At 37.9% G+C, this 26,039-nt stretch overlaps 1 protein-coding gene across 3 annotated transcripts in view; it reads right to left on the reverse strand.

Annotated features, from left to right (window-relative positions):
• ACTN2 (actinin alpha 2) overlaps positions 1-25,687 on the reverse strand; it is a 65,070-nt gene extending 39,383 nt beyond the window's left edge. For all 3 annotated transcript variants that reach the window (XM_085219668.1, XM_003204009.3, XM_085219669.1), the window contains exons 1-3: positions 25,254-25,687; positions 3,458-3,572; positions 2,754-2,873 (exon numbers count right to left, since the gene is read on the reverse strand). In XM_085219668.1, the coding sequence (XP_085075794.1) occupies positions 2,754-2,873; positions 3,458-3,572; positions 25,254-25,388 (370 nt within the window). In that variant the 5' untranslated portion in view covers positions 25,389-25,687. The remainder of the gene's footprint in view (positions 1-2,753; positions 2,874-3,457; positions 3,573-25,253) is intronic.
• Between the last annotated feature and the right edge of the window lie 352 nt (positions 25,688-26,039).

Raw genomic sequence — 26,039 nt, forward strand, 5'->3', positions numbered from 1 at the left:
AAACACAGATGCTTTGTTTTCAGATGATGCAGGAAGTGCTCACGTGCAACTCTCTACTTTGAGCACCCACCAGAAGCAATAATTAAGCAAAATGATGGATATAGGAGAGCAGAGGGTGTGCCTGCTTCACTCAGCAACAGATATGAGTTGATGCATCTAAGTTTATATGTTACAACCTTGCCTGAAGAATTCAGGAGTGAAAACACTACCTTACTAAGCAAACTGTGATCAGAGAAGCACCACAAGGTCACCTTCTGTTACCTTCTTGTTTTATGTCAGAAAGGGCTGGAGTCCCAGCACAACAGGACAGAAACTACCACTCTTTTGCTCTATATTCTGTATTCTCAGTATTTCCACACCGACTATCAGACAAGCTCCTGTATGTCTGATTTTCATTTCTATACATAAACTATCTCTTCAGTACCCTCTGCTTAATGCCATGCCATTCATAAAACACCCCTAACCACAGAGAATTAGGGGAAAAACAAATTTTTCCATTCCACTTCATTTAACTGAGCTGCCCCTGGCTACCTGTACAATTGACGGAGGGGGACAAGGACTTCTGAAATTCATTAGAGCTCTTCTGAGATCTGAAGTGACTTTGGGAATTGCCTTTCTTTTCCCACTGTACTAGTTTTTACTGGGATACAGTTAATTTTCTTTATAGTATCTTGAATGGTACTTTTTGTTTTAGATTTGTAATGAAAATTGTATTGATAACATAAACCACGGAATGGTTTGAGTTGAAAGAGACCTTAAAGATTCCCACAGAGTCAATGTCTTTTCTGTTTCTCACACTCCTCTGCCAGCAAGGAGGCTGGACGTGCACAAAAAGTTGGCAGAGAACACAAGGGACACAGCCAGGACAGCTGATCCCAACATGCCATATGGTGCCATGTTCAAACAATAAAAGTTACAGGGAAAGGAGAAGTAAGCAGGGACATTCAGAGTTATGGCATTTGCCTTCCCAAATAACTATTATGCTCTGCTTTCCTGGAAATAGCTAAACATTTGCTTACCAATGGAAAGTAGTGAACAAATTTCTTTTTTTGTCCTGCATGCATATGCAGCTTTTACTTTACCTGTTAATCAGTCGCCATCACAACCCACTGAGTTTTTTCACATTTGTCTTTTTGATTCTCTTCCCCATCTCATTGGTTGGAGCAAGAGAGTGGGTGCGTGAAGCTTGGCTGACCACTATGAATTTAAACTACAACACCCACTGATGATATAGTCCCAAAAATGTTCCTGTTATGTGTCTAAAAATAGATGGCATTGTTTTGGACTCAGATGGCCCACACACTTCAGACACCAACGAATTAAGGGTGAGTCCAGACAGTCCAAATGCTCTGCCCTGAGAAACTCCATTTCTTTCACAGTTTGGAGCACTGGATCCAAAGCCATAACATTTTTAGTGAGGGCTAGGTAAATCTGTTGTAGAATCATCAAATGCTAGTAGATTCTTTCATTGCTTCTACAGATGCATGGACCAGATAATTCTACTGCGTCATAAAGAGCATAGCCAGCAGCCCGACAGGTGATCTTCCCTATCTTCATGAGGCCACATTTAGATTACTGTGTCCAATTTTGGGTTCCCCAGTTCAAAAAAGACAGGGATCTCCCAGAAGGAGACCAACAGAGGGCCACAAAGGTGATTAATGGCCTGGAGCACCTCCCATATGAGGAAAGGGGGAAAAAAAAAAAAAAAAAGAACGAGAGGGGACCTGATTAATGTTTATAAATATCTAAAGGGAGGTGGGAGGCAAACGGATGAGGCCAGACTCTTCTTGGTGGCACACAGTGATAGAACAAGGAGTAATAGCTTAAAACTTGAATAGAGGAAGTTCTGTACTAACATGAGAAAGAATTTCCTTAAGGTAACGGTGATGGAGCACTGGCACAGAGTGGTGATGGGTTCTCCTATGGAGACACTGAAGACCCACCTGGACACCTATCAGAGTGACCTACTGTAGAGCACTTCCTTTAGCAGAGAGTTGGACTCAATCTCTTGAGGTCCCTTCCAATCCCTGCAATTCTGTGCTTCTGTGACCTTTGTATTTTTTTATAACATCATTTCAATCTCATGGAAAGCCTAGGTTTACTTGCAGTCAGAGCCTGCCTTCCTTTGCTCAGTTTACATTAATCAGAATTTAGCTAGCTATGTGTTTTTATTTTAATACTTGCACAGCAGAACATCAATGAAGTAACAACTTTATTAATAAATTCCACCCCACTTTCTTCATATGTTCAGTCTCTCAGGCTGCTAGAATTTCTTTTGATCACTCCCTTAACTCTACATTTGAATCTTAGAAGCACACCTCCCATGCACATAATGAAATGGAAATAAGTCCCAGCTCCTAATGGTAAAAAAAAAGATCTTAGATTCAATAAAGCATAGCCCAGAATCCAACCTTTTCTTTCTAACAGTTATTTATTTTTAATAACATATAGGAAAAAAGTAAAGCTCCAAATGAACAAACTGTCATTTAAACACCCACTAAAACAGTTACAGACAAGTCAATTTAACCTCAGAGAGAAACAAATCTTAGAGCACAGTCATGCCCCTACTCTCTTCAGGTGTCCACACATTTCCATCTCTTGTTCTTTCAGAGATATAAGCCAGTCATCAGTGTTAAGGGCTGTTTGAGTCACACAGATAGCTAGCACAGTTTGAACCAGGGTCTCTATCGAGACTTCTGCAATGCGAGTGCTTAAAACCTAAGTTAGGCCCACCATCAAGCTCTATTACATACCTTCTGCACCAATTGACACAAGTTTCACTCCTTTGCTGGCGATGTAATCCAGAGCTTTGTTGACATTAGCAATCTTATGGAAGCGCATTTTCCCTCTGTCTGGTTTTGGTAATCTTTCCCCTACAGGATAACAAAATGAATGCACTTATTGTTATATACACTTGGCTACAGACACACAAGTGAGTGGAACTCAAGAATGAGCATGCTTTGAACACTGAAAACATCTGGAAAGTATGCAAGTGATTACTGTGTCTAGACCTCTATTTCACTATTACCATCTACTTTAGAATACTTCATCAATCAGAGGGAAGGATATTCTAGACATCACCATTACTTGCCTAACTGTAAAGAAAACCTGGACTCTATCCAGAGTAGCCGTAGACTCCTCTCAAATGTGACCAAGATTGATAGCTTTTAACATCCTTATTCAGGGCAGTAATTAGCCAATTTCAGAATATAAATTGACATGTTTGGTTGAATTTACATTCTTAGATGACCAATTATTTTAGAAAATGACTCTCCATTTCACGAAGAATGATCATTTTAATACCTTCTCCACCAAAATCTCATAAAAAGCCTTGTTTCACCCTCATTGTGTGTCTGGAACGTGAGCCATTCCCTTCCCATTCAGAAGCATTTTCAGTGTACCTTGATAACTACATCTCAGAACAACGGAGAAGCAAACATAGCAAACTTTAACCAACCTGAAATAACTTCTAAGAGCAGCATCAGTTTGAGGCCATTTCTGAAGTCCTCCTCAATGTTCTCAATCTGTGTGCCTGCTTTCCTGAGGTGGGAATTGCACCAAGCTGTAAACGTCTGTAAAAAAGTAAATAAAAATAAATAGTTAAAATCTTATCAACATCACATTTTCCAAAACAACTGCTAAGCCATTTGAGTAAACAATGCAACAGAAACTTCCATAACTGCCTAAGAAATCTGGATGTACAACACCCAATCATTTTATACATCACTGAGTTCAAAATTCTTATCTCAAATTTTCATAGAATCACCAAGGTTGGAAAAGACCTTCAAGATCATCTAGCTCAACCATACACCTACCACCAATATTTCCCTACTAAATTACGTTCCTTAGTACAACACCTCAAGGGACAGTGACTCAACCACCTCCCTGGTCAGTCCATTCCAGCACCTGACCACTCTTTCAGAAAATACATTTTTCCTAACATCCAATCTGAATCTCCCCTGGCACAACTTGAGGCCATTCCGTCTAGTCCTATTGCTACCTATATGGGAGAAAAGGACAACTCCCATCTCATTACAACTTCCATTTTCAGGGAGTTGTAGAGAGTGATAAAGGTCTCCCCTCTCACCATACCAAACAATCCCAGCTCCCTCAGCCACACTTGGTAAGACTTGTGCTCTAGTTCCTACATCAGTTTTCTTGCCCTTCTCTGGACACGCTCCAGGGCTTCAGTGTCTTTCTTGTAGTGAGGTGCCCCAAACTGAACACAGTACTCAAGGTACAGTGTCACCAGAGCTACAGGGGGATGATCACTTGCCTGCTCTTGCTGGCTGCACTGTTTCTGACACAAGCCAGGATGCCGTGTGATCTCACCCAAGATGATCTGTTCTATAACCTTCCCTGGCACTCTTAAAAGTGCAAACGTTCTATCTATAACATTTTCATTATTGTTTTCTTTGATTCAGTGTACACAGAGGATTCTTGCAGCTTGCTGGATGCTTGTCTCAGAGCACCCACAGTGATAAAGAACAGCTTGCAGGACATGTGCATTGTTCTGGTACCTGCAGTTTCATCTCTGCTTTTTTTATTCTTCAGGTTCCTAATCTTTATTCCATTTAAAGGATCAGTTGGGCATCTACCAAGTGACCAAAATGCAAAATTTTCCCCCGGTGTGATGGGAACTGTGGTCATTTTGTGAGGCACTGACATTTTACAGACAAAATGCAGGATGTAATGAATATACTAGGGATATAGCCAGTCAAAAAAGAGGATAGACTGCAGAGTGCCAATTTCAAATAATCCCAGTAAGCCTTTTGAGATCACCGTGACAGAAAGAATAAGCACAACTTCACACCCAACAGCAGAAAAGAAAATTTGCTCATCATATTTAGTGCAGAAAAACAAGAGCATTAAATCACAGAAGCTCACTGAATCTTGGTAGAAAAATTAAAAATTTACACTGGATGTTCCAGCACTCAGTGGAATCTCTACGTAAGAAGACAATCACTAGAGAGCATTTCTTCTCTTCTGATCTGCACACTTCCACACTTTTTCTCAATATTGATCATTTTATGAAGACACCCAGCATTGATATGATATAAACAGAGATGTTACCACTGCTCAGTCAAGCTGCTTTCAATAAATAATTTTATATCACTCCCCTTTTTTTTTTTTTTGGCTGCCATTTTACATCTGTACACTATTTACAATTGTTTTCAGCAATACTGGGGTTTATCATCAGACTTGTAGCATTCTGAATGATGAACTTGGAGTTACCTACTATGCCCCCATTCACGAGACAAATCAACTTCTGCTGAAGCATTCTACACAAATTCTTTATTTAGACTATCTGTATTTGTATAGTCTAGATTTATCTTCTATATCTAAAATAAAAGATTTAGATCTTTTATCTACACTACAGTTTTTCATCATTTGACCAGTGTACTCCTATCTATGAAATGCTGCTATCCCTTCGTGTCTCATAGAAAGTGTAAATGCAGAACATTACAGCAGGCTCTTCTGTGTATGGCTTCAGAGCCTGGTGCCTTCCATGTCAGCTTACTTTCTTTATTTAAAGATAGTTATAGGAATATTACTTAAGTAATAACATTTGTTTCAGTGATGCAATCAGTTGACCTAAGTATTAAAGCTACCGCTAAATTTTACTTGCAAATTTTAACACTTTCCACAATTCACGTTTCATTTAACACCTCATCCTTCCCTTCTCATCGTGATACCACTTGCTCCAAACCTGAATTCTCACCACTTTGATTTTAACAGTTCTATTAATAGTTATTAAGAAGCAATTCAAAGCACGTTTAAGTTCTGAAGATCAAGATACAGCCAGCACACAGGATCCTGCAACTTTGTAATCCACTGGGATTTAAAAGCTATTAAATGACTTACACAAAGCAAATTCCTTTTTCTGCTGGACACATCTCGGAGTATCAGATTGCTCAGAGAAATAAGGCAGGACTGAAGGCACAAAGTTGAATACCAGAAGCCGTAAGTAATTAGAAAAGCTAGATATTTCTTTTTAGAATTTATTTACCATGGCTGACTCTACAAAAGACAAACAAACAAACCCCCCCTTTCTAAATCTATTACTACCAGAGAAACTTAGCAGACATCGTTGGATAAGAGACTACAGAGGAGGGAATGTAAGCCAGGAAGCCAAGAAATTTGCAGACCCTCAAATTTCCTCTTAATGCACTAAAACTCCATTGCCATCACAGGAACATTTTGGAAAAGCTAACTAAAAAAGAGAGCATAGTTTATATTCTATGCCAACTATATTCTCACTGTGAAGACTGCCAGTATTTGGACCTGTGACTGCAAAGAAAAAACCAGAGGAAAAAAAAAATATCTGTCTTGAGTTTACTCAGGCCACTTAATTTTACAAGCACTTTACAAGAAGAATTGCAATCAAAGGACAGAAAAAGAAGATAACCCCAATTAACTATCAGTCAATTGCAGCTAATGCCAAGAAATAACAGTGTGCCTGCTCCATAGTACAAACACTGCTATACGGCACAATGAAGGATGTGCTTTAACAGAAGAAGTGATACCTCTGAGAGCTCAACTGTCCTACACACCTGAGAAAGTCCACACATGCATTTTCATGTGAGTGTAATGATAACTTACTTTTGATAATGCTTCAAATCAGGAAAAGCAGAAAGACACTATACTAAGAAGCTTCGTATCTGTCTGTGATAATAGGGATAAAGACAATTGAGACAGCACCAGTTACCACCCTCTTCAATACAGTTATCCTGTATCATGAGATCATCAGACAATTTGCTGCACGTGCTGGAGATATACAGTAAATTTCTAGTTGGATACTAAATCCAACTAAAATCAATCTAAAATATACATCACCAAAATAACCACATAACTTTCATGGGGATATGCACAGAAGATAATTTCCACAACTTCAGAAAGATTTATTTGATCTACTCATTTGCACTCAAAAGTGGATCTGGCCCAAAAAAGTGTTGGAGACCCATGTCTTTTTTAGTATATGAAGCTCATAACAAAGGTTAACACAACTTTTCACACTTCCAAACTCAAACGAATTTGACTGCTATAATAAGTTTTAAAAAATCACATTGACTTAAAAATGCATATTCCTGCTTATCTGCTCTTCTACCAGAAAGACAACTGGCCTAAGCAAGACAACTGTTTTTTATGTCTAGCCTTTCTGCAATCTTTACATAAGAAAACATAAGAAAAAAAATCCAATTTTAATGTAGGAAATTTATGAAAAAGATTGCATTAATAGGAAGCTTAATAATTTCTGTATCTCTTAAGAAAAGAAGAGTATAACTCATTTTAAGCAGATCTTAAAGTCTAATACCCAGAGAGTGAAACCACACCTGTAGACAATTTGTTTCAGTTGTAAGCATTCAACATGTTTGTGTGCATGTATAAATATATTTATATATACACACATGCTGTCTCTAATTATCTCAGTCTAATAGAGTTGTTTCTTAAGACAGTGCTTTACAGCCCTCCTCCTAAAGCAATTTTCCTCTCTGCTTGTGCTAGGTGGGGGGTTTCATTACTTCCAGCCTAAATGGGATGCAGTGATTCATTCTGTAGTTATATGGAACATTACTGTGCTCAGAGCACACAGTAAGAGCATTAGGGGAGCTCTGCCAGAACATTCCCACATGCAAGACTGAGGTTTCCCCTTGAAGAGCTGCCCATCTGTCTGTTATGCATGTTTTAAAATATAAGTCATGATCCTGCAACATGACCTCCTAGCTCGTGTCCACACAGCATTCTAATGACTTCAGAATCAGGGTTTCTTCCTGGGCTTGAGATACAGTCTGTGTTGGCCCTCATTCTCTTAAATATTTAATTCTGCTCCCTTCCACAAAAAGGAGCACAAAGGTGCAAAACAGCAGAAGATCGTTCAGCCTTAATAAACTAGTTTGATGTAAACCAATGACTACATATGGCATTGATTATATTTCTGCAGTTCTACCTTTTGCTCATTTAGTGCAGAACTATATTTTCCTGAACTGAGAACAACTAAAACGTTACATCCTACTGGTTTGAATCATTAACTGTCCCCTTGTTTCCCACTGCAATAGATGGTACATGTTTGAAATATGTTTCATGTTACTAACACGGGACATCTTATTAAGACGGCTAGAGTAACTCTAAGAGGAGAGGTAAGAGTAACTCTAAGAGGAGAGGTAAGAGTAACTCTAAGAGGAGAGGTAAGAGTAACTCTAAGAGGAGAGGTAAGAGTAACTCTAAGAGGAGAGGTAAGAGTAACTCTAAGAGGAGAGGTAGCTCACCATGTACAATTCAATTGCACTAAAATAGACTCAAGCACAGTAACAACTCAAATGAAGCACAGTGGAAGTATGGTGAAGAATGCCAGAAATCTAAGGTGAAGGAAATGTTTAGCATGTTCCAAAAAGCCATTAAGAAGAAATCCTCAAACCACAGGCAGTATCTCAAAGCCAGATTCCTATGAACAACAGAAAGCATCTCGTTAAACCATCTCACAAGGAAAGTTAGTAGAAGCTTTACCACAAGATCCCCAAATCTCAAGTTGAGCAAAGCCCTCCCTGCCCCAGCACATCCCTCTGTATAGCTCAACAGTGTCAGAGATGATATGTTGATGTACTTTCCACTACCAGCAGATCAGCTCCTAAAGGGATATTGTGCCAGTTCCTTAAGTTTATTTTCCATTGGTGACATCATCTAAAGGATGCATTCATCACACAGAATACAGTACAAGTCATGCTAGCATTCTCCTGTGTTCTGTTTGCATGGAACAGCTTGGGGAAACCTCAATCCTTAAAAAGCAGGTGGTCTAATCCTATGCAAGCCTAGGGTTTCCTGTAAAATGCGTGACCATCTCTTAGCAGTGAATGATTGCACGTCTGTATTACAGTGCTCACTATTAAAAACAAACAAACAAACCCAAACAGAGCACGTAAATAACCCTTCAAGAATAATCCGGCAAGCCTGAACCCCGTGAAATGTTAAGATTATTGAGTCTGTAATTACAAAGTGATCATTTTCTCCATTGTCTCCTCTGAAAGAAAAGTTACATCATCTTGTTGGTATAAAACAGAAAATTCGCGAGATAGCAAGATGTGATAGAAACTCAGCATGAGTTTCTGCATGCACTGTCCTCAAGAAAGATGAAAGGAATGAAGATGAGGTTTCATAAGGCCTTTAAAAGGGAGTAAAATAGTTATGATATTGCTTTACTAGGAACAGGCAGACAATATCTTCATCAAATTACCTAACATGTCTGGAAAAGACAGAGGTATTGAGGCATGAAAGCCTTAATGTGTCAAATAGAATAATCAGTTCTGAGCATGAAAATTTAGTTAAGTCTTCATAGAATTCAGGACCTCAATAAATCACTGGTATAATGCTACTGCTGCTCTGTTTCCTGCAGGAAGCTCCTTCCTTTTTCATTACTGTTGATTATATCATTTATGAAAGTTTTACAGCAGCAGGTGCCTAAATGATCCAAGAATGTGACTTCTCAAAATATGAGCAATACCATAGGATTGTCTACTCATGTTTTTTTTTTTTTTTTAATCAGCTGTAGATAATTCTGCTTATATCAAATCTCCAATCAGAAACGTTGACATTAAGAGTAGGAGTACATGTAATGTTCAAAATCCCATTTGAAACGAAAACGTGTTCAGGATCAACCTGTAGGGCAATTATGGTCCAAATCTATTTTCCATGTTGGAAGTTTCAGTCCACTCAAATAAGAAAACCTCACCCAAGAAAGTGATATAGAAATATAAAGGACAAGAATCCAATAAAAATCTTTGATCAGTAGTTCAAAATAAGACTAAGACTTGTCTCAACCATTTAAGAAGTCACAACAGAGAAGAGAATATATCATTTCTCTGCATTCAAGCTAGCGAGGAATCATGAGCTTAAACAAGCATGAGAAAGATTTATATCAATTTTTAACTCTATAAGCAGAGTAGTGAAAGAGATCAGTTGGATAGATGTAGCAGCTTTCTTCTTGGAAGTTTTCAAGAGCAAGCTGGTTAAGTATGTCAAGAACAGTATACTTGTTCCTGTCTGAAGGCAGAGGAATAGACTAAATGCCTGCCTGGATTCACCCAGTCATATTTCCTACAACGTTCATGGAAGATTCCCATCCTAATTGACATCTACAATGCAGCCTTAAAAAGGGAGAATAGTCAAAACTAGTTTTCCTTCCAGGTTCTGTGATAGAGAGGCCCTAAGACTGCAAAATAAGAAATCATTCAGCAGATGACAATTACCATTTAGTAATTCAAGTACTTGGCATGTAACAGATAGCTGTAAACCTATGCTATCAGGTTGTTTTTTTCTGCAGTGATCCTCCCTTCCCTCTTCTATTTTATGACCCCATAATTTCCCTTATGAAAAAAAATACAGTACTGGGGGAGATCCGGCAGAGAAATTGAAGAAAAGGAAGTGGAAGGGTGAAGATAGAATCATAAAGAAATAAAGCTGAGGAAATGCAACAGAATAAAGAAGAATCAAAGTCAGTAGACTGGAGAGTGGTGTCAGAAAGTTAAACACAAAGCAAATTAAAATGAAAGCAGATGTAATGACATATTCCTTGTGTACATACAGTGCCTTTGTGATTGCGGAGAAGAAATTGCGATACTTATATCACCTTCCTAACTTTATCACACCCTACATGAATTAACATATATATAAACACACATAGGTATAAAAGCTGAGCATTTTATGATCCATGATTTCTTATATGGGACCATAAACCACTTAACAACAATAGGAGTAGATGTTAGACGTAGTTGAGTGCTTTTAAGTGTCTCATGTCTCAAGGATAATGAGAATCATAAACTCCTCATATCCCACAACACTACTGCATAGCTTTTAAGGTGCTCAAATGCTATCCTGAAAAAAAATCCCAATAAAGAAAAAGTAGTAAGAAAGATTAAAAAAATTGATAGAACTATGTCATGTAAATAAAAGACTGCCACATCTTCAGTATCTGTTCTCAGTCAAAGTTAATTTTACTTTCAAAAAAAATCAGTCAGATGTTTAGCACAAACCCGTTACCTATTACTCTAAATCTAGTTGCATGCCAGTTATCTTTCCTTCCTTGAACAGTTCCTGAATTATAAAATGTGACAGCCATTTGGGTATGGAAAAAAAAAAATAAAAAAATCACTCAGGGAACTGTTAAGAATAGCAGCAATGACTGTGAATAACCCCACAGATGCAATTTGAGAGCACATTTTTACAAATAGAAATTGTTTGAGCTTTCACCTCCAGAATGAAAAGTCACTGCCCCAACCTCTCACTAATAAGACCAGTTTTGGGCATCTCCAATGAAGCTGCCATTTCTGGTCATTTAAATGATGGGGACACCTGTGCCCTCGAGAGCTAAACTGGGACTACAACTCATCTCATAGACACTACGCATGTGTTAGCAACCTTGTCAGTTATTCACCTGGCCTGGTTTCAAAAGAGGGACCTAAAAGAGAAAGGTTCCCCCCAGTCATACAACCTAACCCTATAAATTATAAGTGCAACTTCAGTACAAAGCTATTTTCTAACATGACTTGGGATACAGGAGCTACCAGAATATTGTAACCAGTCAGGTTTGCAAGACTGGAAAGCTTTTAATTAATGTTTTCACCACCTTTCTAAGTAGTGCCAAGGGGCAGAGTTTTGCAAGGCAGCTTTTTCTTGGAAGCGAACATCTATTTTTGCAGTATAGTTTCTTTATTCAAATATGCAGAAATTCTTGAAAAAAGCTGGTCACAAGCAGCATCCAAGAGCACTCTCTTTGATAAGTTTTCATCCAAGAGCCACAAGTTGCAGTCCTATAGTAGCTATAGCTAATTTATTCTAGCTAGAATGAGTAATAAGGAGCAAATCCTTTCTGTTTGCAATGATCTTACCTCTACATCTTCCCTCCTACTTCAGTAAAAATATGTATCACACAATTTACAGTTATACACTACTTTTCTGATAACTATTTTCTGTGCCTTATATGTAAAGAAAGAAATATGTTAATATATATTCATTTCTCCTGGTGACTCTTTTTATAACAGAATTTATATCTCCAATTTTTTTTTAATTATCTACCATAATTCAATGCATTAAAATGTTGAAGGTACAAGATTAGCACTATAGAATGATAAATAAACTGTATCCTCTGTTAGTTCTGAAATTACTAACAGATTTGAGTTACACTGCCTTCTTATTAAATTGTTTTCTGTAATGAGGGTAAGACAGTGAGTAAAGACACTGAAGGATTCAGAGAATCCTTACATATCCACAGCTTTTTTGGACAACTTCTTTTAAAGAAGTCAAACCTCTTTACGCCTCCATCCAAAATCCTTACCCCACTGTAGAGGTGAAATGTACAGGCATTCCTGTGGATTGAGAGTTCCAAATGCATTATTAGGAGGGCTCAATTTCACCTCTAAAATTGAGTGACTGTGCAATGTCTTACAGCTTCATCTACATTTTGCAAATTTAAAATACTGGCTAGCAAAAGAACTTTTACTTTTCAAGTCTAAAAAAAACAAAAAACAAAAAACAATGCTGAAAAAGAAATGTATCTGTGAATCAAGCATATTCTGACCTTCTGTTGTTAAACAGAAGTAACGCTTACAAAAGAAGAAAATAAAGGACTAATGGAACAGTACAATTTGAAAGTTTTTAATACCCTACTTTTGGTCAATCGTTTTTATTTTCAGATGTAGACGCTGTATTTACAACACAAAAAGCTGAATGCAGCAAATGAGTATTCTACCAGAAAAGCTGTAGTGGACTCTCTTATCATCCATGCAATAAAGACTGCAACTTTGAATCAATACATGCTCACAAAGCATCACTCTTTCATGCACTCACTTTCCTGTTCTCTTCAAGTTTCCATTTACAGACCTCAGATGAATAAAACAATCAAGGTAATTCTGATACACTTGAAAACATTCACAGTTAATAGAATAGTTAGCTATTTGCACTCTGGTGCTTTCTGTATCACTTTTGAACAAAGCAATATTTGGTAGGTAAATACTAGTTAGAAACAACAGCTACACTAGGTGAACACTTTTTGGATCTAAATCTTAAGAAGTTAAGAAGCAGAAGGACAGAAAAAAAATCTATTTAGCACATCAAAGGACCAAAATATCAAAACAAAAGTTTACAGAGTCAAAAGAAATTCATTTACTTCTAAGTGGTTCAGAAATAGTTAATTCTGGAGCACCATGTTCTATGCTCTGCATTAAAAGAATATCAACAATAAATCTTGAGCAAAGGAATTCACAGTAAAAATGCCAATAGATCTGAAGAGAACTTTTTCAGCAATGTAAGAACTTCTAGGACAGCCAATTTTCTGTTTGCTTGTTCGTTTTTTCTCTCCCTCTATTCTCCTTTTCCAGCTTTATGAACGGTCAATTCCTTGCTAATTAGAAAACAAAAATATAATCTCTTATTATTGCCACTCCCTGGTGAGATTTAAGAATGGAACATAGGTTATCCAAAAAATATCACGACTACTGTGGTGGATCTACGAGTGACAAATCTGCAGGTCTGCTTTCAAGGTGAGGTGTATGTCCTTTATCTTGCTTGAGGCTTTCTCTTAAGCATATTAAGCAACGAACATGTATTACCACTGCAATATCAGTGCCAAATTAGCCTTCTTATGGCCTGTACTTCCCATTCTCCATTCAAGACTCCATTCCTTCTCTCACCAACTGTGCCCCTGAGTCCTCATCCTGGTTTCCTAAGAGTTCCTGAACTATCACAGGTAGTGATGGTTAACATTTTTGTTTCAGCAAATACATATTTAAATGACTAAATCAATTTAGGATGAGATGAACAAAACATTCACGCATCCATGTAGTGTGGAAGGAACTGAAGATATGCCCTCTGGAAATAGAAGGATTAATTAAAGTAGGCTAATCTAGGATTTAGTTGACTGGATTTTCAAATGTCTTTCCCTTGCTTTCTCTGTTGATTTACTTCACCATGCTATCTTTACCACGAATTATATACCACGGTGCCAGGTAAGTAAATCCATTATAATCTGGTCAATATCACCAATCCAAGTGGGATATAAGTATGTTCATTTTTAAAAACACTTCCATAAGTATAAAAATACATCTGTCATATTTTTCTTCAAACCTTTTAGGTTTTGAAAACTTTTGAATTGCACATACGCCAGCACATACATCTTTGTATTGCTCTGACATCACCATATGATGGAGAAAAGAAGTCACAGTCAGATCCTGAGATATTTACACAGTAAATAACGTCTTTGCATTGTTATGTAGTAGATTTGAATGCCAACAAATCTAGTTTCGCTTGTAATCTATACAAAAATTTCAGTACATAATGACTAGGAAATAACACTCTTCAATTTTGATTTGTGTTTAAGAACACATTTTTTAAAAGACTGATTGCTGTTAAAGGTACTACTTAAGTACACTGGGTTTATGTTTTAAACTGTCATGTTTTTATGAGTTATAAAGTAACGTTCTAAAACATTCAAAATATTCTGTAAATCAGAAGACTTCCTGAAAAATTTCAGAGCTCCTAAATTATTTTTACTGATATTTTCATACAAACAGATTAAATTCCAAAACACTACTCAGGTTCTTTAGATAGCTTGATTCTAAATGGATACAAAATTTAACTAACACGTTCTCAATGGCTTAGCTAAGAATAGGTGGGTAAATAACAAACAATTGCGGTTGTAAATTGCTGAAAGCATAAACTGGTTTAGACAGACAATTTTGAGATAAGCGAAATGCTTTGTCAATTAAGAACACGGTCCTTTGTTTATAGTATGTCTGTCCTTAACAGGAGTTATGTTCATACCTGTGCTTGGGTATGGAATTGAAGACCACAGGAAAAAGAAAAGCAAGCAATCCTCAGCCTCTGTTACGGTGTTTTGTTTGCCTTCTAATATTAATGCCAAGTGGATGATACGTGCATTATATATAATGCATACATGTACAGCTAGAATTGCTTGTGATGTTGCATCACAAACTGCATTATTGCTTTAGCATTAAAGAGTGGTAACTATGTGAATGGAATTACTGCAAATTATTTTTTTTTCCAATAATTTCAACATCACTCTCCACAAGGCAGAGAGTTGGAACTAAATAATCCTTAAGTCTCTTCCAACCCAAGCCATTCTATTATTAGATATGGTCTGCAGACTAAAATCACTGTACCAGAAAAAAAAAAAAAAAAAGGGATTGTAAATTTACAAAAAAAGAGTAGAGTCAAGGGTGGACAGCTGCTCCATTGAAGAAAATGTGTGGTAGAACTACATCCTGTAATACAGTTGGAGGTCAATTTTGATGATACATTTTCCATTGGCTAAAGAAACCTGTCTAGGTAAAAGAATCCCAGAACTATATAACTATTTATTTAATTTTTCATTTGCATTTAATGCAGCTGGGTACTCATTTTCTTCTAGCCTCATAGGCCAGAATGTGATATCTTAAGTCTCACAGCAGTGAAAAGTTACACCGCTGTCAAGATTAAACATAAAACTGAGTTTAAAAAAAGAAATCACTTAATGCTAGATGGTTAGGCCTTTCTGTGAGTACCAAAATAGCAGACTGATTTTCAGAGGTTCCTCCTGATGTCATTGGAAATGCCTGGGTGTTCAACACCTATAAAAATACGAGCGTTTCCTTAGACGCTTAAGGAATAAACGCAGACGCTAATTTTAGTCTAGGGTAGCCACTTCCCGCAGGCTCCTGCTACGGTAGTAGAGAGGAATAAGCTTTAATAGGAGGCAGCTCAGAGTAGAACCCATGTACTCTACATTAGGTTCAGTTAGTTGTTATCGAAGTAAGGAGCGGCCAGACTGATTTGGCACTGAATTGCACGTTGAAGAGATTCCGACAGTTAAGAGCAGTTGGGAAGAAGCTTTTGACATGAACAGAACATATACATCAAGTAAAAGAAACATTTAGCACTTTTCATCCGTAAAACCAGCACACAGCACCACCACTATTTTGGAGCATGAATGGACATTTAAGGTCCAAATACAAAAACAAACATTGTAAGCCACTATTAACTAGCAGTTCCTGCTGCCACCCTCTGAAGAACCAAATGCATTTCTACAAGTTACTACTTCAATTAAGTACTTCCAGTGAAATGGAACACTCTCTTTCAAATTCCTCTGCCTTTATCTCTGCAGATGCTCTGCTCCAGTATTTACAATAATGGAGGAAAACCATTATTGCATTAACAACTATCCTGTAACCCTCTCACATCAGTAGTTTGAGGATTACTGGAATCACGTTATCCCAATTTGTACTAAAGAAGTACTTGTATTACCAGGACAAAGAGCTACAACAGAATACGTACAAAAACAGTAACAGAGAGTGGTCATTACACTGTATTTGCTCGTTAAATGATGTGGAAAGAGGTAACTTCTATCTGTAAATAGATGTCTCATTGTATTAGGTGGAAAAAAGAGCATTGTATAGCACCTGTACAGATTTACAAGCAGCTTTATGCTTCAGCCTTTCAACACAAGGCATACCCAACAAATCTAGTAATATTGTAAGAACAAATGTCACATGTTTTTAACAAAGCTTTTCAATGAAATCATGTTTTTTCAAACACTTCAAGATTTGAAAATCACCCTGAGCTACTTGCAATGAAATTTCATTTAGGAGGAAATGAAGTACTAGATGTGAATATTTTTCTTCTAGTACTAGCTGAGATAAATAACACATAGCCATAAAATATTTACTCAGAGTCAGCAACATTTCACTACTCACTCAAGAGGAATACCATGTTGGTTACACATTGTTCATCCAGAAAATTAGGACTCGGGGAAAAAAAATTGTACTTGGCAGTAAAACAATCCAAAATGACTCGATTTTGCCAGCTGTACAAAACATTTTCATATTTTCCTACTTGCAACAATATAAAATAACATGCAGGAGAGACTTCTTTTTACTTGGGACAATGCTCAGCAGCACAAATTTTTATCTGATTGTATTCCACTTTCACAAGTGAAATTTCACTGATCCACCTGCATTTCAGATCCATAACCCAATGCATCCTTCTATAAGTAGACTCTGCAGTACAATTTCTAAAATACTATCTATATAAAGCATAGTACTTATATACTATTCAATGAAAAGTAAACACTATCTATACAGAATGTACTTGTATAGTATTTACTGTCTATATAATATTCACTTTTTATAACTAAAGAAAATCCAGTTGCTATGCCTCATTTAAACTAAACATCATTGAATGTGTCTGAATTTGTGCAACAGTGACTAAATTTATATTAGGCATTCAGTATCTGACTTTTTCCATCACAGTGATGAATCCCTTTTTTCTTACTTGTGAGAGGATGAACACACTTTGGTGGAAGATTTTCAATTGTGTTGTCCCATTGACAAAAGCAGTCAATATTCAGCCTGCAGAGCTATCTTAGTTTGATTTGAGAACTGGTGATGTAATCAGGATATTTTCTTACTGGCATTCACTAATCTACAGAATGCATCTGAGCCCCATTTTTGCTTAAACAGGGCTAAAAATTTTACAAGTCTGGACTCATTTAATGCACTCTCAGAGCTGAGGACCCTTAGTGCTCTTCCAACCAAACTTTCCATTCCTATCCACTCAGCTCTTAGCTCTTCGATGACCCAAACACAGACCCAGAGCAAAAGATGCAGACCTTGTCTCAAGAGATTATAGCAAAGCCCACTGCTTAAAACACAGCTTTTCTCTAGCTCTTAAGCACCTTCGTTGCAGCTTATGGAAACCCACTTAGATCCATACTTTCTTCCAATCCTTATTGTCTTACTAATTGGATTGGTGTATCTGCAGACATTTTGCTATATGAGTTTCAGAGAAAGCTGTACTGCCTATCTGTGAGCATAGGCAGGAAGGCAGTAGCCTTTGCTTCTGTATACAAAACAGTTCCTGAGAGAGTTAAGATTGTTCAGCATAGAGAAGAGAAGGCTCTAGGGAGACCTTAATAGTGACCTTCAAGTATTTAAAAGGGACCCTAAAAAAGATAGGGAGAGATTCTTTATCAGTGTGTAGCAATATGATAAGCAGTAGTGAAGGTGGCAGATTTAGATAATACATTATGAAGAAGTTCTTTACACTGAGGTTGGTAAGGCTTACGGTTTTGTTACAAGCAGATCTTTGGGGGCTGGTAGAAATTAACAGCTGAACTGGAACTGTAGGAATTACCCATTTGACAATACTAACAAAAGCGTACGGAGCTTACAATGGGGAATATAAAACAGAGAGGGGATGTTGAGTTTAAACAGGAAAAAGAAAAAATATATCGATTTGTCACATTTGTCACTGACAAATAAAATCTTCATTCAACCTTCATAATGATTTCTCATTCAGTGAATTTCATAATAGCTTTGCTTGAATTTCCCTTCATATACAAGCACAATATTCAGAGTTCTCTCAGTTGAACACCTCATTGATAGCTTCCAAGATTTGTTTTGAGGAACATTGACAAAATATGATCATTCTACTATCCTTTCAGCATGTTCTTCTCAAACACCATTCCTGGCAAATAACATCAGCAAGAGGAACTTAACATGTTACTATTTTAACAAGTGCTAATCTCTAGGAGGCCAATCGTACAGGGTAAGCCTTAAGCACATCCCATATTTCTCTACAGACTCCAGCTACCAACAGGACAACTCTCCATAGAACCAGAGACGCTGCAATTACACATTCTTCTGTTTCATCAGCATCTAACATAATCACAGCGTATACTGAAAAATCAGGACAAACTGGTAGCAAAAATGGAATCCGTCCATTGACTACCAAGTTCTGTGGCCTCCTATATGGGGTCATCTACCACCAAGAAGGTCACTTAAAAAGCACGCAGGGCTTAAAAGGAAACAACGTATGCTTTACATGTGTGCGTTCTTAATGTTAGAGCTTTTGGCAATTGCTGCTTTAAAAACAAGTTCTTTATGAACCTGGAAAAGCGTTTGGCTTTGGAGTACTAAAAACATTACCAAGAGGCACAATCTCAGCACTTATGGTGTCATATACCATTTGGAATCATATTGCACTTCTATGGAATTCCAATTACTAAGATTATTAATTACCAATCCAATTAATTATTCCAATTCCAAGTAATCTATTCCAATTACTAAGAAAAAATAAAATGTTTTAAAAAGGCAAAATAGTTTGCTTTTCTAACTTCTATTAGCAATACAAAACCCTGTACTTAACCTGCAGAAATTCCAAGACATTTATGTGAAACTATTTGGATAAAAAGTAAAGTACACAGAATTGCAGTACTGGACTCAGTGTATCATGATTTCTCTACACAGTCATTCTGTACACGGTAGGTTTCATTTATAAGTAAGCAAGTCTATTTCTGAAATTAGTTCTGGAGCTATACAACCCAGAGCACCAATTTTCCTAATAGCCAATTAATAGTAGAAAGCAGTAGGAATGAGTAATAAGAGGCTGGTACTTTGTTAGAAAAGAGTGCACCATTTCCCACAGTCCTACATTCACTTCTGGTTGTCATAGATCCTTGAGCGTAAGAAGCGTCGCCTCACTGAAAAACCTCAAGAGATGAAAACAGATGGACTCTTTGTGTGCTGTGAGATCTTAACTCCAAGGCTGCTAATTCAAGGAGATAATTTTCCAGTCTGACAAAAACTATCAGAACACTCCACAACTGATTATTTCCATAGAACATCACAAAAAAAGCAGGATCCAGGCTGGAATGCCCTGTACACACTGTAGATAGAGCCATATTCCTCATAACAACTATTTCAGAGCCTGTAAATCCACAGATTCTACAGCACTGAATATTCCTGGTGGCATCCAGCCTCTCATGCCAACACTTTTCTGCTTTACATTTCTTTTTCACTCATTCAAGCGTGGCCATTTCTCTCCTGTTCCTGGTTTGAGGAATGTAGCTGTTTGCTTCTACAAGTTTATCCGTCTTTTCATTCACAGGCAGACTTTTTCCAAGAAAAGGTTTCTGATAAGACACCGATTTAGATTCCATCCACAGAAGACCACACAGACTTCAGAGTGAATCCAGGACGTTGACTGAAACTCTATTTATAGACACTGAAGTCAGACTGAACACAAGGTCAATCTCTCTTTCAGGCTGCAATCAACGTCTTTAATCTGCTCAACATTATTAAGTTCCACCAACACAAGTAAAAGCAGCATTCTGTCCATAATACACAGTTCTGGTAGCACCTTCCAAAGAATTTGCTACAGTTGTTGCTTTATTTATTTATTCATTCATTTGACGTGCAAGGACAACAGGAGCTGTATTATCAGTGAAATAAGGTAATGCAGATAAGTCCTTGTAGGTCATGCTAAAAATGTAGTTTAACTGGAAAGTCAACCTCTACCCTAGAGAAACCTTCCTGAAGTCATCACTCATGCACAGCACTCAGTGTCATCAAGATTTGTATCCACAGAGTGCAATATCAAGCTAAATAAATACTCCAAGTCTTCTTTATTCTATTCTATCACAAAAGACCATCACACTCGCAGAATAGCTCAGGTTGGAAATCACTCAGTCCAACTCCCTGTCCTCAGTCAGGGTCATCTTAGATCACATAGCACAGGATCATACCCAGATGGCCTTAGAATATCTCCAGAGAAGGAAACTCCACAACCTCTCTGTCACTCTCACAGTAAAAAAAAGTTTCTTCATCATTTTCAGGTGGAACTTCCTGTGTTTTAGTTTACACCTGCTGTCTCTTATCTTGTTGCTGGACACCACTGAAGAGTGTGGTCCCATGCTCTTGACACTTAAGATATTTGAATGCATTGGTAAGATCGTCCCTCAGTGTTTTTGTCTCCAGCTCTCTCAGCCTTCCCTCTTGAGAGAGATACTCCAGTCCCCTAATCATCTTCATAGCCCTCCACTGGCATATATTTTGTACTGTGGAGCCCAAAACGGTATACAGCACTGCAGATGTGGCCTCACCAGGGCAGGGAAGAGAGGGAGAATCTCCTCCCTCAACCCGCTGGCAACACTTTTCCTAATGCACTCCACAATATCACTGGCCTTCTTGGTGCTGACACCTACATTAAAACTCTTCTGCATCAACAAGGTGATGGTATCAGGACCATAAAGTAAGCTGGAACGTGAACGCTCCTCTACAATAATATCAGTAAGGCCAGGAACATGTTTTCAGTTCTTTCTTTCCATACATTAGTGCAACAGTGTCAGAGACATGCACAAACATCTGGAGGAGATATATAAGATATCAATGTGGAGTCAGCTAAGTCCTTTACAATACAACTGTCCTGAAGACGGAGTCACACCTGTTCATAATCTTCAGATCTTTTCTCTGTCCTGAAGATTTAAGACTTCTTTTAAAAAAAAAAATTGATGTCAAAGTTTAAAGAAATACACTCCTATAATAAATTATTTATAACAGTTATCTAAAAATAAAATGTATCAGTAAACAACTTTTACTGCCTGTTACTTAGGGAATAATGATGTTTCCACTTAGTGGGAGTATAAACTTCTTCACAGGTGTCTGCATGGAATCTCCTAAGTCAAGAAAGTTTTTTCTTTATGAGCTTACAGTTATTTCTAGACATTCTTCAAAAACACCCCTTCCCTTTCTTAGACTTGTCAGGTATTCTCTTAAGTTCAACACTGTCAGAACATCCAATTGGTCTCTGTTCTGTATTCCTGTCCTTCTTTCTGCATACCGTGATACAATGGTACTCTGTACCATTTTTTTTCTTGCATTAATAAGAGAAGAGGGAAAAGAAAAAGCACTGTTTAACACACAGTTCACTAAGCAATCTTGGGGTTTCAAACATGCTGTGAACAATACAGCATATCTGCATTTTAAGTAGAGTTGTCCTAGGTTTCCTAAGTTAAGGGGAATCGCACTTTTTCCATGTTCCTTCAAAAAATATTGAGATGAGACTAAAAGAACTGCAGAATCTGTTGAATGATTTCTTTTTTAGAAAGCTGAGAAATTTAACAGAGAGAAGAAATACCAGATTTTAAGTTTTTCTCTATAAGCTATAGCTCATAGCATGATTTTTAATTCTATTCCAGTCCAGCATAGCTGAGATTGAAACAGGGCTAATGACTAGTCTAACATACCATAAAATGAACTACAACTATCATTTGGTTACAAATGATCACTTTTTTTTGTCATCTTTTTAGTCAGCAGGAAAACTGAAGTCTAAGGACCCTGATTAAGGTAGAAGAATCAAGAAGAGTATCCCAGCCCTTCTGGTCAGCCAGATTCTGCTTTCTGATTTCTACATAGTACTGAAGAAGCAAATGGCCACTGTCACAGATCTTTCAACTGCTTAACTTTCAACTGCTTAAACACACATGGTCAATCAAACTGTACTGGGAAAAGCAGCAAAATTCAGAAGTTTCTAATCTGATCATTTCCTTCTACACGTTTAAAAGACACCAAGGCTGTAGTTCTCTAGTTCCTGCTGAAGACAGCATGTCTGTCCCAAATATAATGAAGACAAACCGACCTGTTGTTCTGTCTTTGTTTAAAGCTGCCATTTGAAGTTTCCAACTATATGATCCTGTTTAAATTCCTACCAATAGCAGCTAATACAGCAGTCAAATTGCTGTACTTTCTTGATTTGACACAAGCTAAATATTACCCTAACCAAAGCACTTAAATTGGTGTTCATATCCAGAGAGTCACAGCTAAGCTACTACCGAGACTCCCTTCATATAACATACTTTATATTTATTCTAACACCTGCAGCCACCAAGGAGACTGGATAACAGCAGACCATAATACTCTATGAACTATGGTTATAATTAGGCATCACGGCCATTGTAATCCTATGGACGTCATCATGTGTTACCAGCATCTGTTGACAGATCTCATACCAGGCATATCACTGAAATGGCAAGTCTGGAGAGGGCAGCCCACAATAGAAACAATGGTATTTATTTCTTGGTTTGTTCCAAGACTGTCTAACAGAAAATATATGCTGCCAACTGCCAGGGCTCCACTGAGATCATTTTTCTATATTATATTACCAGTTTGAACAAAGATCTGTGCCCATGTATCTGCAATCTTTTCTTAATAAATAAGGAAAGTGAGAATGCACTTTCTGGAACCGTCTTAGTTCTACTTAGAATACAGAAGCCCTGAAATTGTAAAAAGTTTCGGACCCTTTATGTGAAATTACTTACTTCCTTGTCATAATAAATTCAGAGTCTTTTCCAAGGCAAGTATTGAGGATCATCCTCTTAAATTTTATTTTAATGTGATATCATTTAAATATTAAAAACAAGTACTGGGAATAGACAACACGAAGTAGCAAAGGCACCATCTCTCTACCCTATGGAAGTAAGCTTTTATCTATGAATGTAGAAACCAGATTTTCTGCTGAAGCATTATTAGTTTGGAGGAATGGAAACAAAAAAACTTGCTATGGTGCCTCATATCAACTCCTCTCTGTTCTTCTGTAATAGTCCAGAGATTTACTGCAAACATAAGAAAGCCTACAGAACCCAAATCCTTTTTATTACTTATTTGTATTTAAGGAATGTTGCATCAGAGTGATGATTGCCTAGTAACCAGTCCATTATTTCTTTATTTTGAAAACACAGGATTCCTTGAAATGCTAGGCAATTGAATCTTTGTCAGATGTAACCACAGCCTGTTACAGCTGAGCAGTTTCTAATCATTAACAAATCACTGTCATTCTCACTGCAAAACATAAAAGAATACTTCTCTATATAAAGAGCATCAAACTAAAATGAGCATCACTGTTGGTGTATAATAATTGGTTAGAAGTTGCAGCTGCTGAACTTCTCATTACCATCCTTGTATAACAGGATCTAAGCAGATATCAGTGCAGGAAAATGAGCAAAATCATGTAAAACTCACAGTAAGCAGAAAGCTACAAGTGAAAACAAGAGGAAAATATCACCTCTACCAATTACTATGGAAAAGCAAACACATCAACCCTACCAGTTCTAACAGCTCTTAGTTTGACAGTCATATAGAAGCCATGACCATAACAGTGGGTCAGACTCTGACTTCAGATACAATCCTTGCAACACTTTTTTCTTGATTTGACACAGGCTAAAAATTATCCTAATCAAACTTCCTGGAGTTGCCCATCTATAGCAAAAAGCATATATAGCCCTATAGTTTAATGCTCCTTTCTCCTCTCTCCCTTTTTTTCCTTCCAGTAACCAGTAGATAACCCTGCAATCCTAGATCTGTCAGCTGCAATTTCAACATCACTTTCAACATTAGGAAATAACAAATCCTTTACAATATTTCTCATCTCTCTCTTCCATAGGCTGGTTAAAACTCAGTGTTCTGAAATTAGATATTTCTTCTCTCATATTTTAAAGGCATCGTAGGGGCAGCAATTACTAAAATATCGAACTGCTAACAAGACTGTTGCTAGGCTTACAACTACTGAGAAGTCAGAGTCAATACAGCTGGAAAAGGTCATAAGGATCATGCAATCCAACCACCAACCCATCCCCACCATGCCTATTGACAGTGTCCTTCAGTGCCACATTCACACAATTCTTGAACAAACAAGAGCCTACAACCTATGCCTATGTTCAGAAACTGACACAATTGGTAACACAATTGCCTTCCTAAACCTAAAAGGTGAGGAGTGTTTCCTCTACAATAACATATTCCAAGGAGTTTACAGACTTGTTTTTTTTTTCACCCAGACACAGAATGGCATATGGGAATGTAACTCATTCAATAGTTTTCCAAAGCTATGCTAAATATATTTCAAGGCAACATCATCTTTCTAAAATTACTCAGTCCATCTTGAGAATAAATTCTAATAAAACTCAGAAATACTGCATGTAAATTTTGATGGTTTTTCAGCACAATTTCGAACCACTTCATGCAACACCCAGGTTATAACTGCAATGTACTTCTTTAGAGAAGCCATCAGGCACATACAACATTTCAGAAACTACTTTGTGAAAGGAAGACCTATGAAGTTAAAAAAAAAAACCACTGGAATTGCTATGAACAATACACAGATGTAGAGCTATTGACAGAACTATTCCCAGTAAAATATAAAAACACACTCCTGACTCTCATTAATTACTATCATCTTACATAGATTTCACTTAAGAATACAGAAAGCGAGTGCTTTTCCCTTATCATACGGCTTGATATGTATCTTATTCTACATCCTCTTCTAAAATAAGAACACCTTACTGCATAGCCCCAGCAATTCCAGATGCAGCACGGCTACAAGTGAGGCCAGAATTCCGCAAAGAAGCACATATACAGACACACATTACTTTATTTCCAGACCTTCCTTTGCTGTTTCTCCCATGCTGGGTCCAGGAGCAGGTCCCTGTCCCATTCTTCCTCTTGGGTCATGTACTCATCTTCTTCATAGTTGTAGGTGTACTGCATGTTTGTTTCTATCTGGTTCATGCTGTTCATTCTATCAAGGGATCAGCTTCAACCGCTTTGCCTATTAACAGTTAAATACGTATATATATTTAAGCTTAGTATGGTTGCTGAGGGGTTGAAGATAGCAACGCGTGTAGTTTTTTTTTCCCTTTCCCAAGGAGACAGGATGTTAATATCGATGAGCTGCTAAGAGCGGAGGCTTTAACTGTCAGGTAGTCGCGGATGGCTGGCGATCCTCCTTCCCTCTCTCGCACTCCCTCTGTCTCACCCGCTCTCTCTGCTGCTGCTGCAGGTCCTTGCGGCCGACCCTCCGGAGAAGCCCAGCGCTGCTCATTGCGGCCGCTTATTATCCCCGCCGGGCCGTCACGTGACTGCCGGCGGCTGCCCAGCGCCGCTCCGAGAGGCGGCCGCAGGAGCCCGCGCTTGCACCGCCGCCCCCCCCCCCGGGGCAGACGCCGAGAGGCGCCCAGCAGCGCCGCTGGTCCGCGCTGGGGCCGGCGAACCCACCGCCGTGCTGCTGCTGTCCGGAGTACAGACCGTCACAGCAAGAGGAGGAGGCTGACCAGGGGGATTCGCCTCCCGTAAGCAGTCTTACAAAAACACACTGCCTAATCATCTTCCTTTTCTAATTAGATTTTTTTTTTTTCAAATCTACTTTCATGTATACTATTTCTCAAGACC

Source organism: Meleagris gallopavo, chromosome 2, assembly GCF_905368555.1.
Source record: "Meleagris gallopavo chromosome 2, MGAL_WU_HG_1.1, whole genome shotgun sequence".
Classification (NCBI taxonomy): Eukaryota; Metazoa; Chordata; class Aves; order Galliformes; family Phasianidae; genus Meleagris; species Meleagris gallopavo.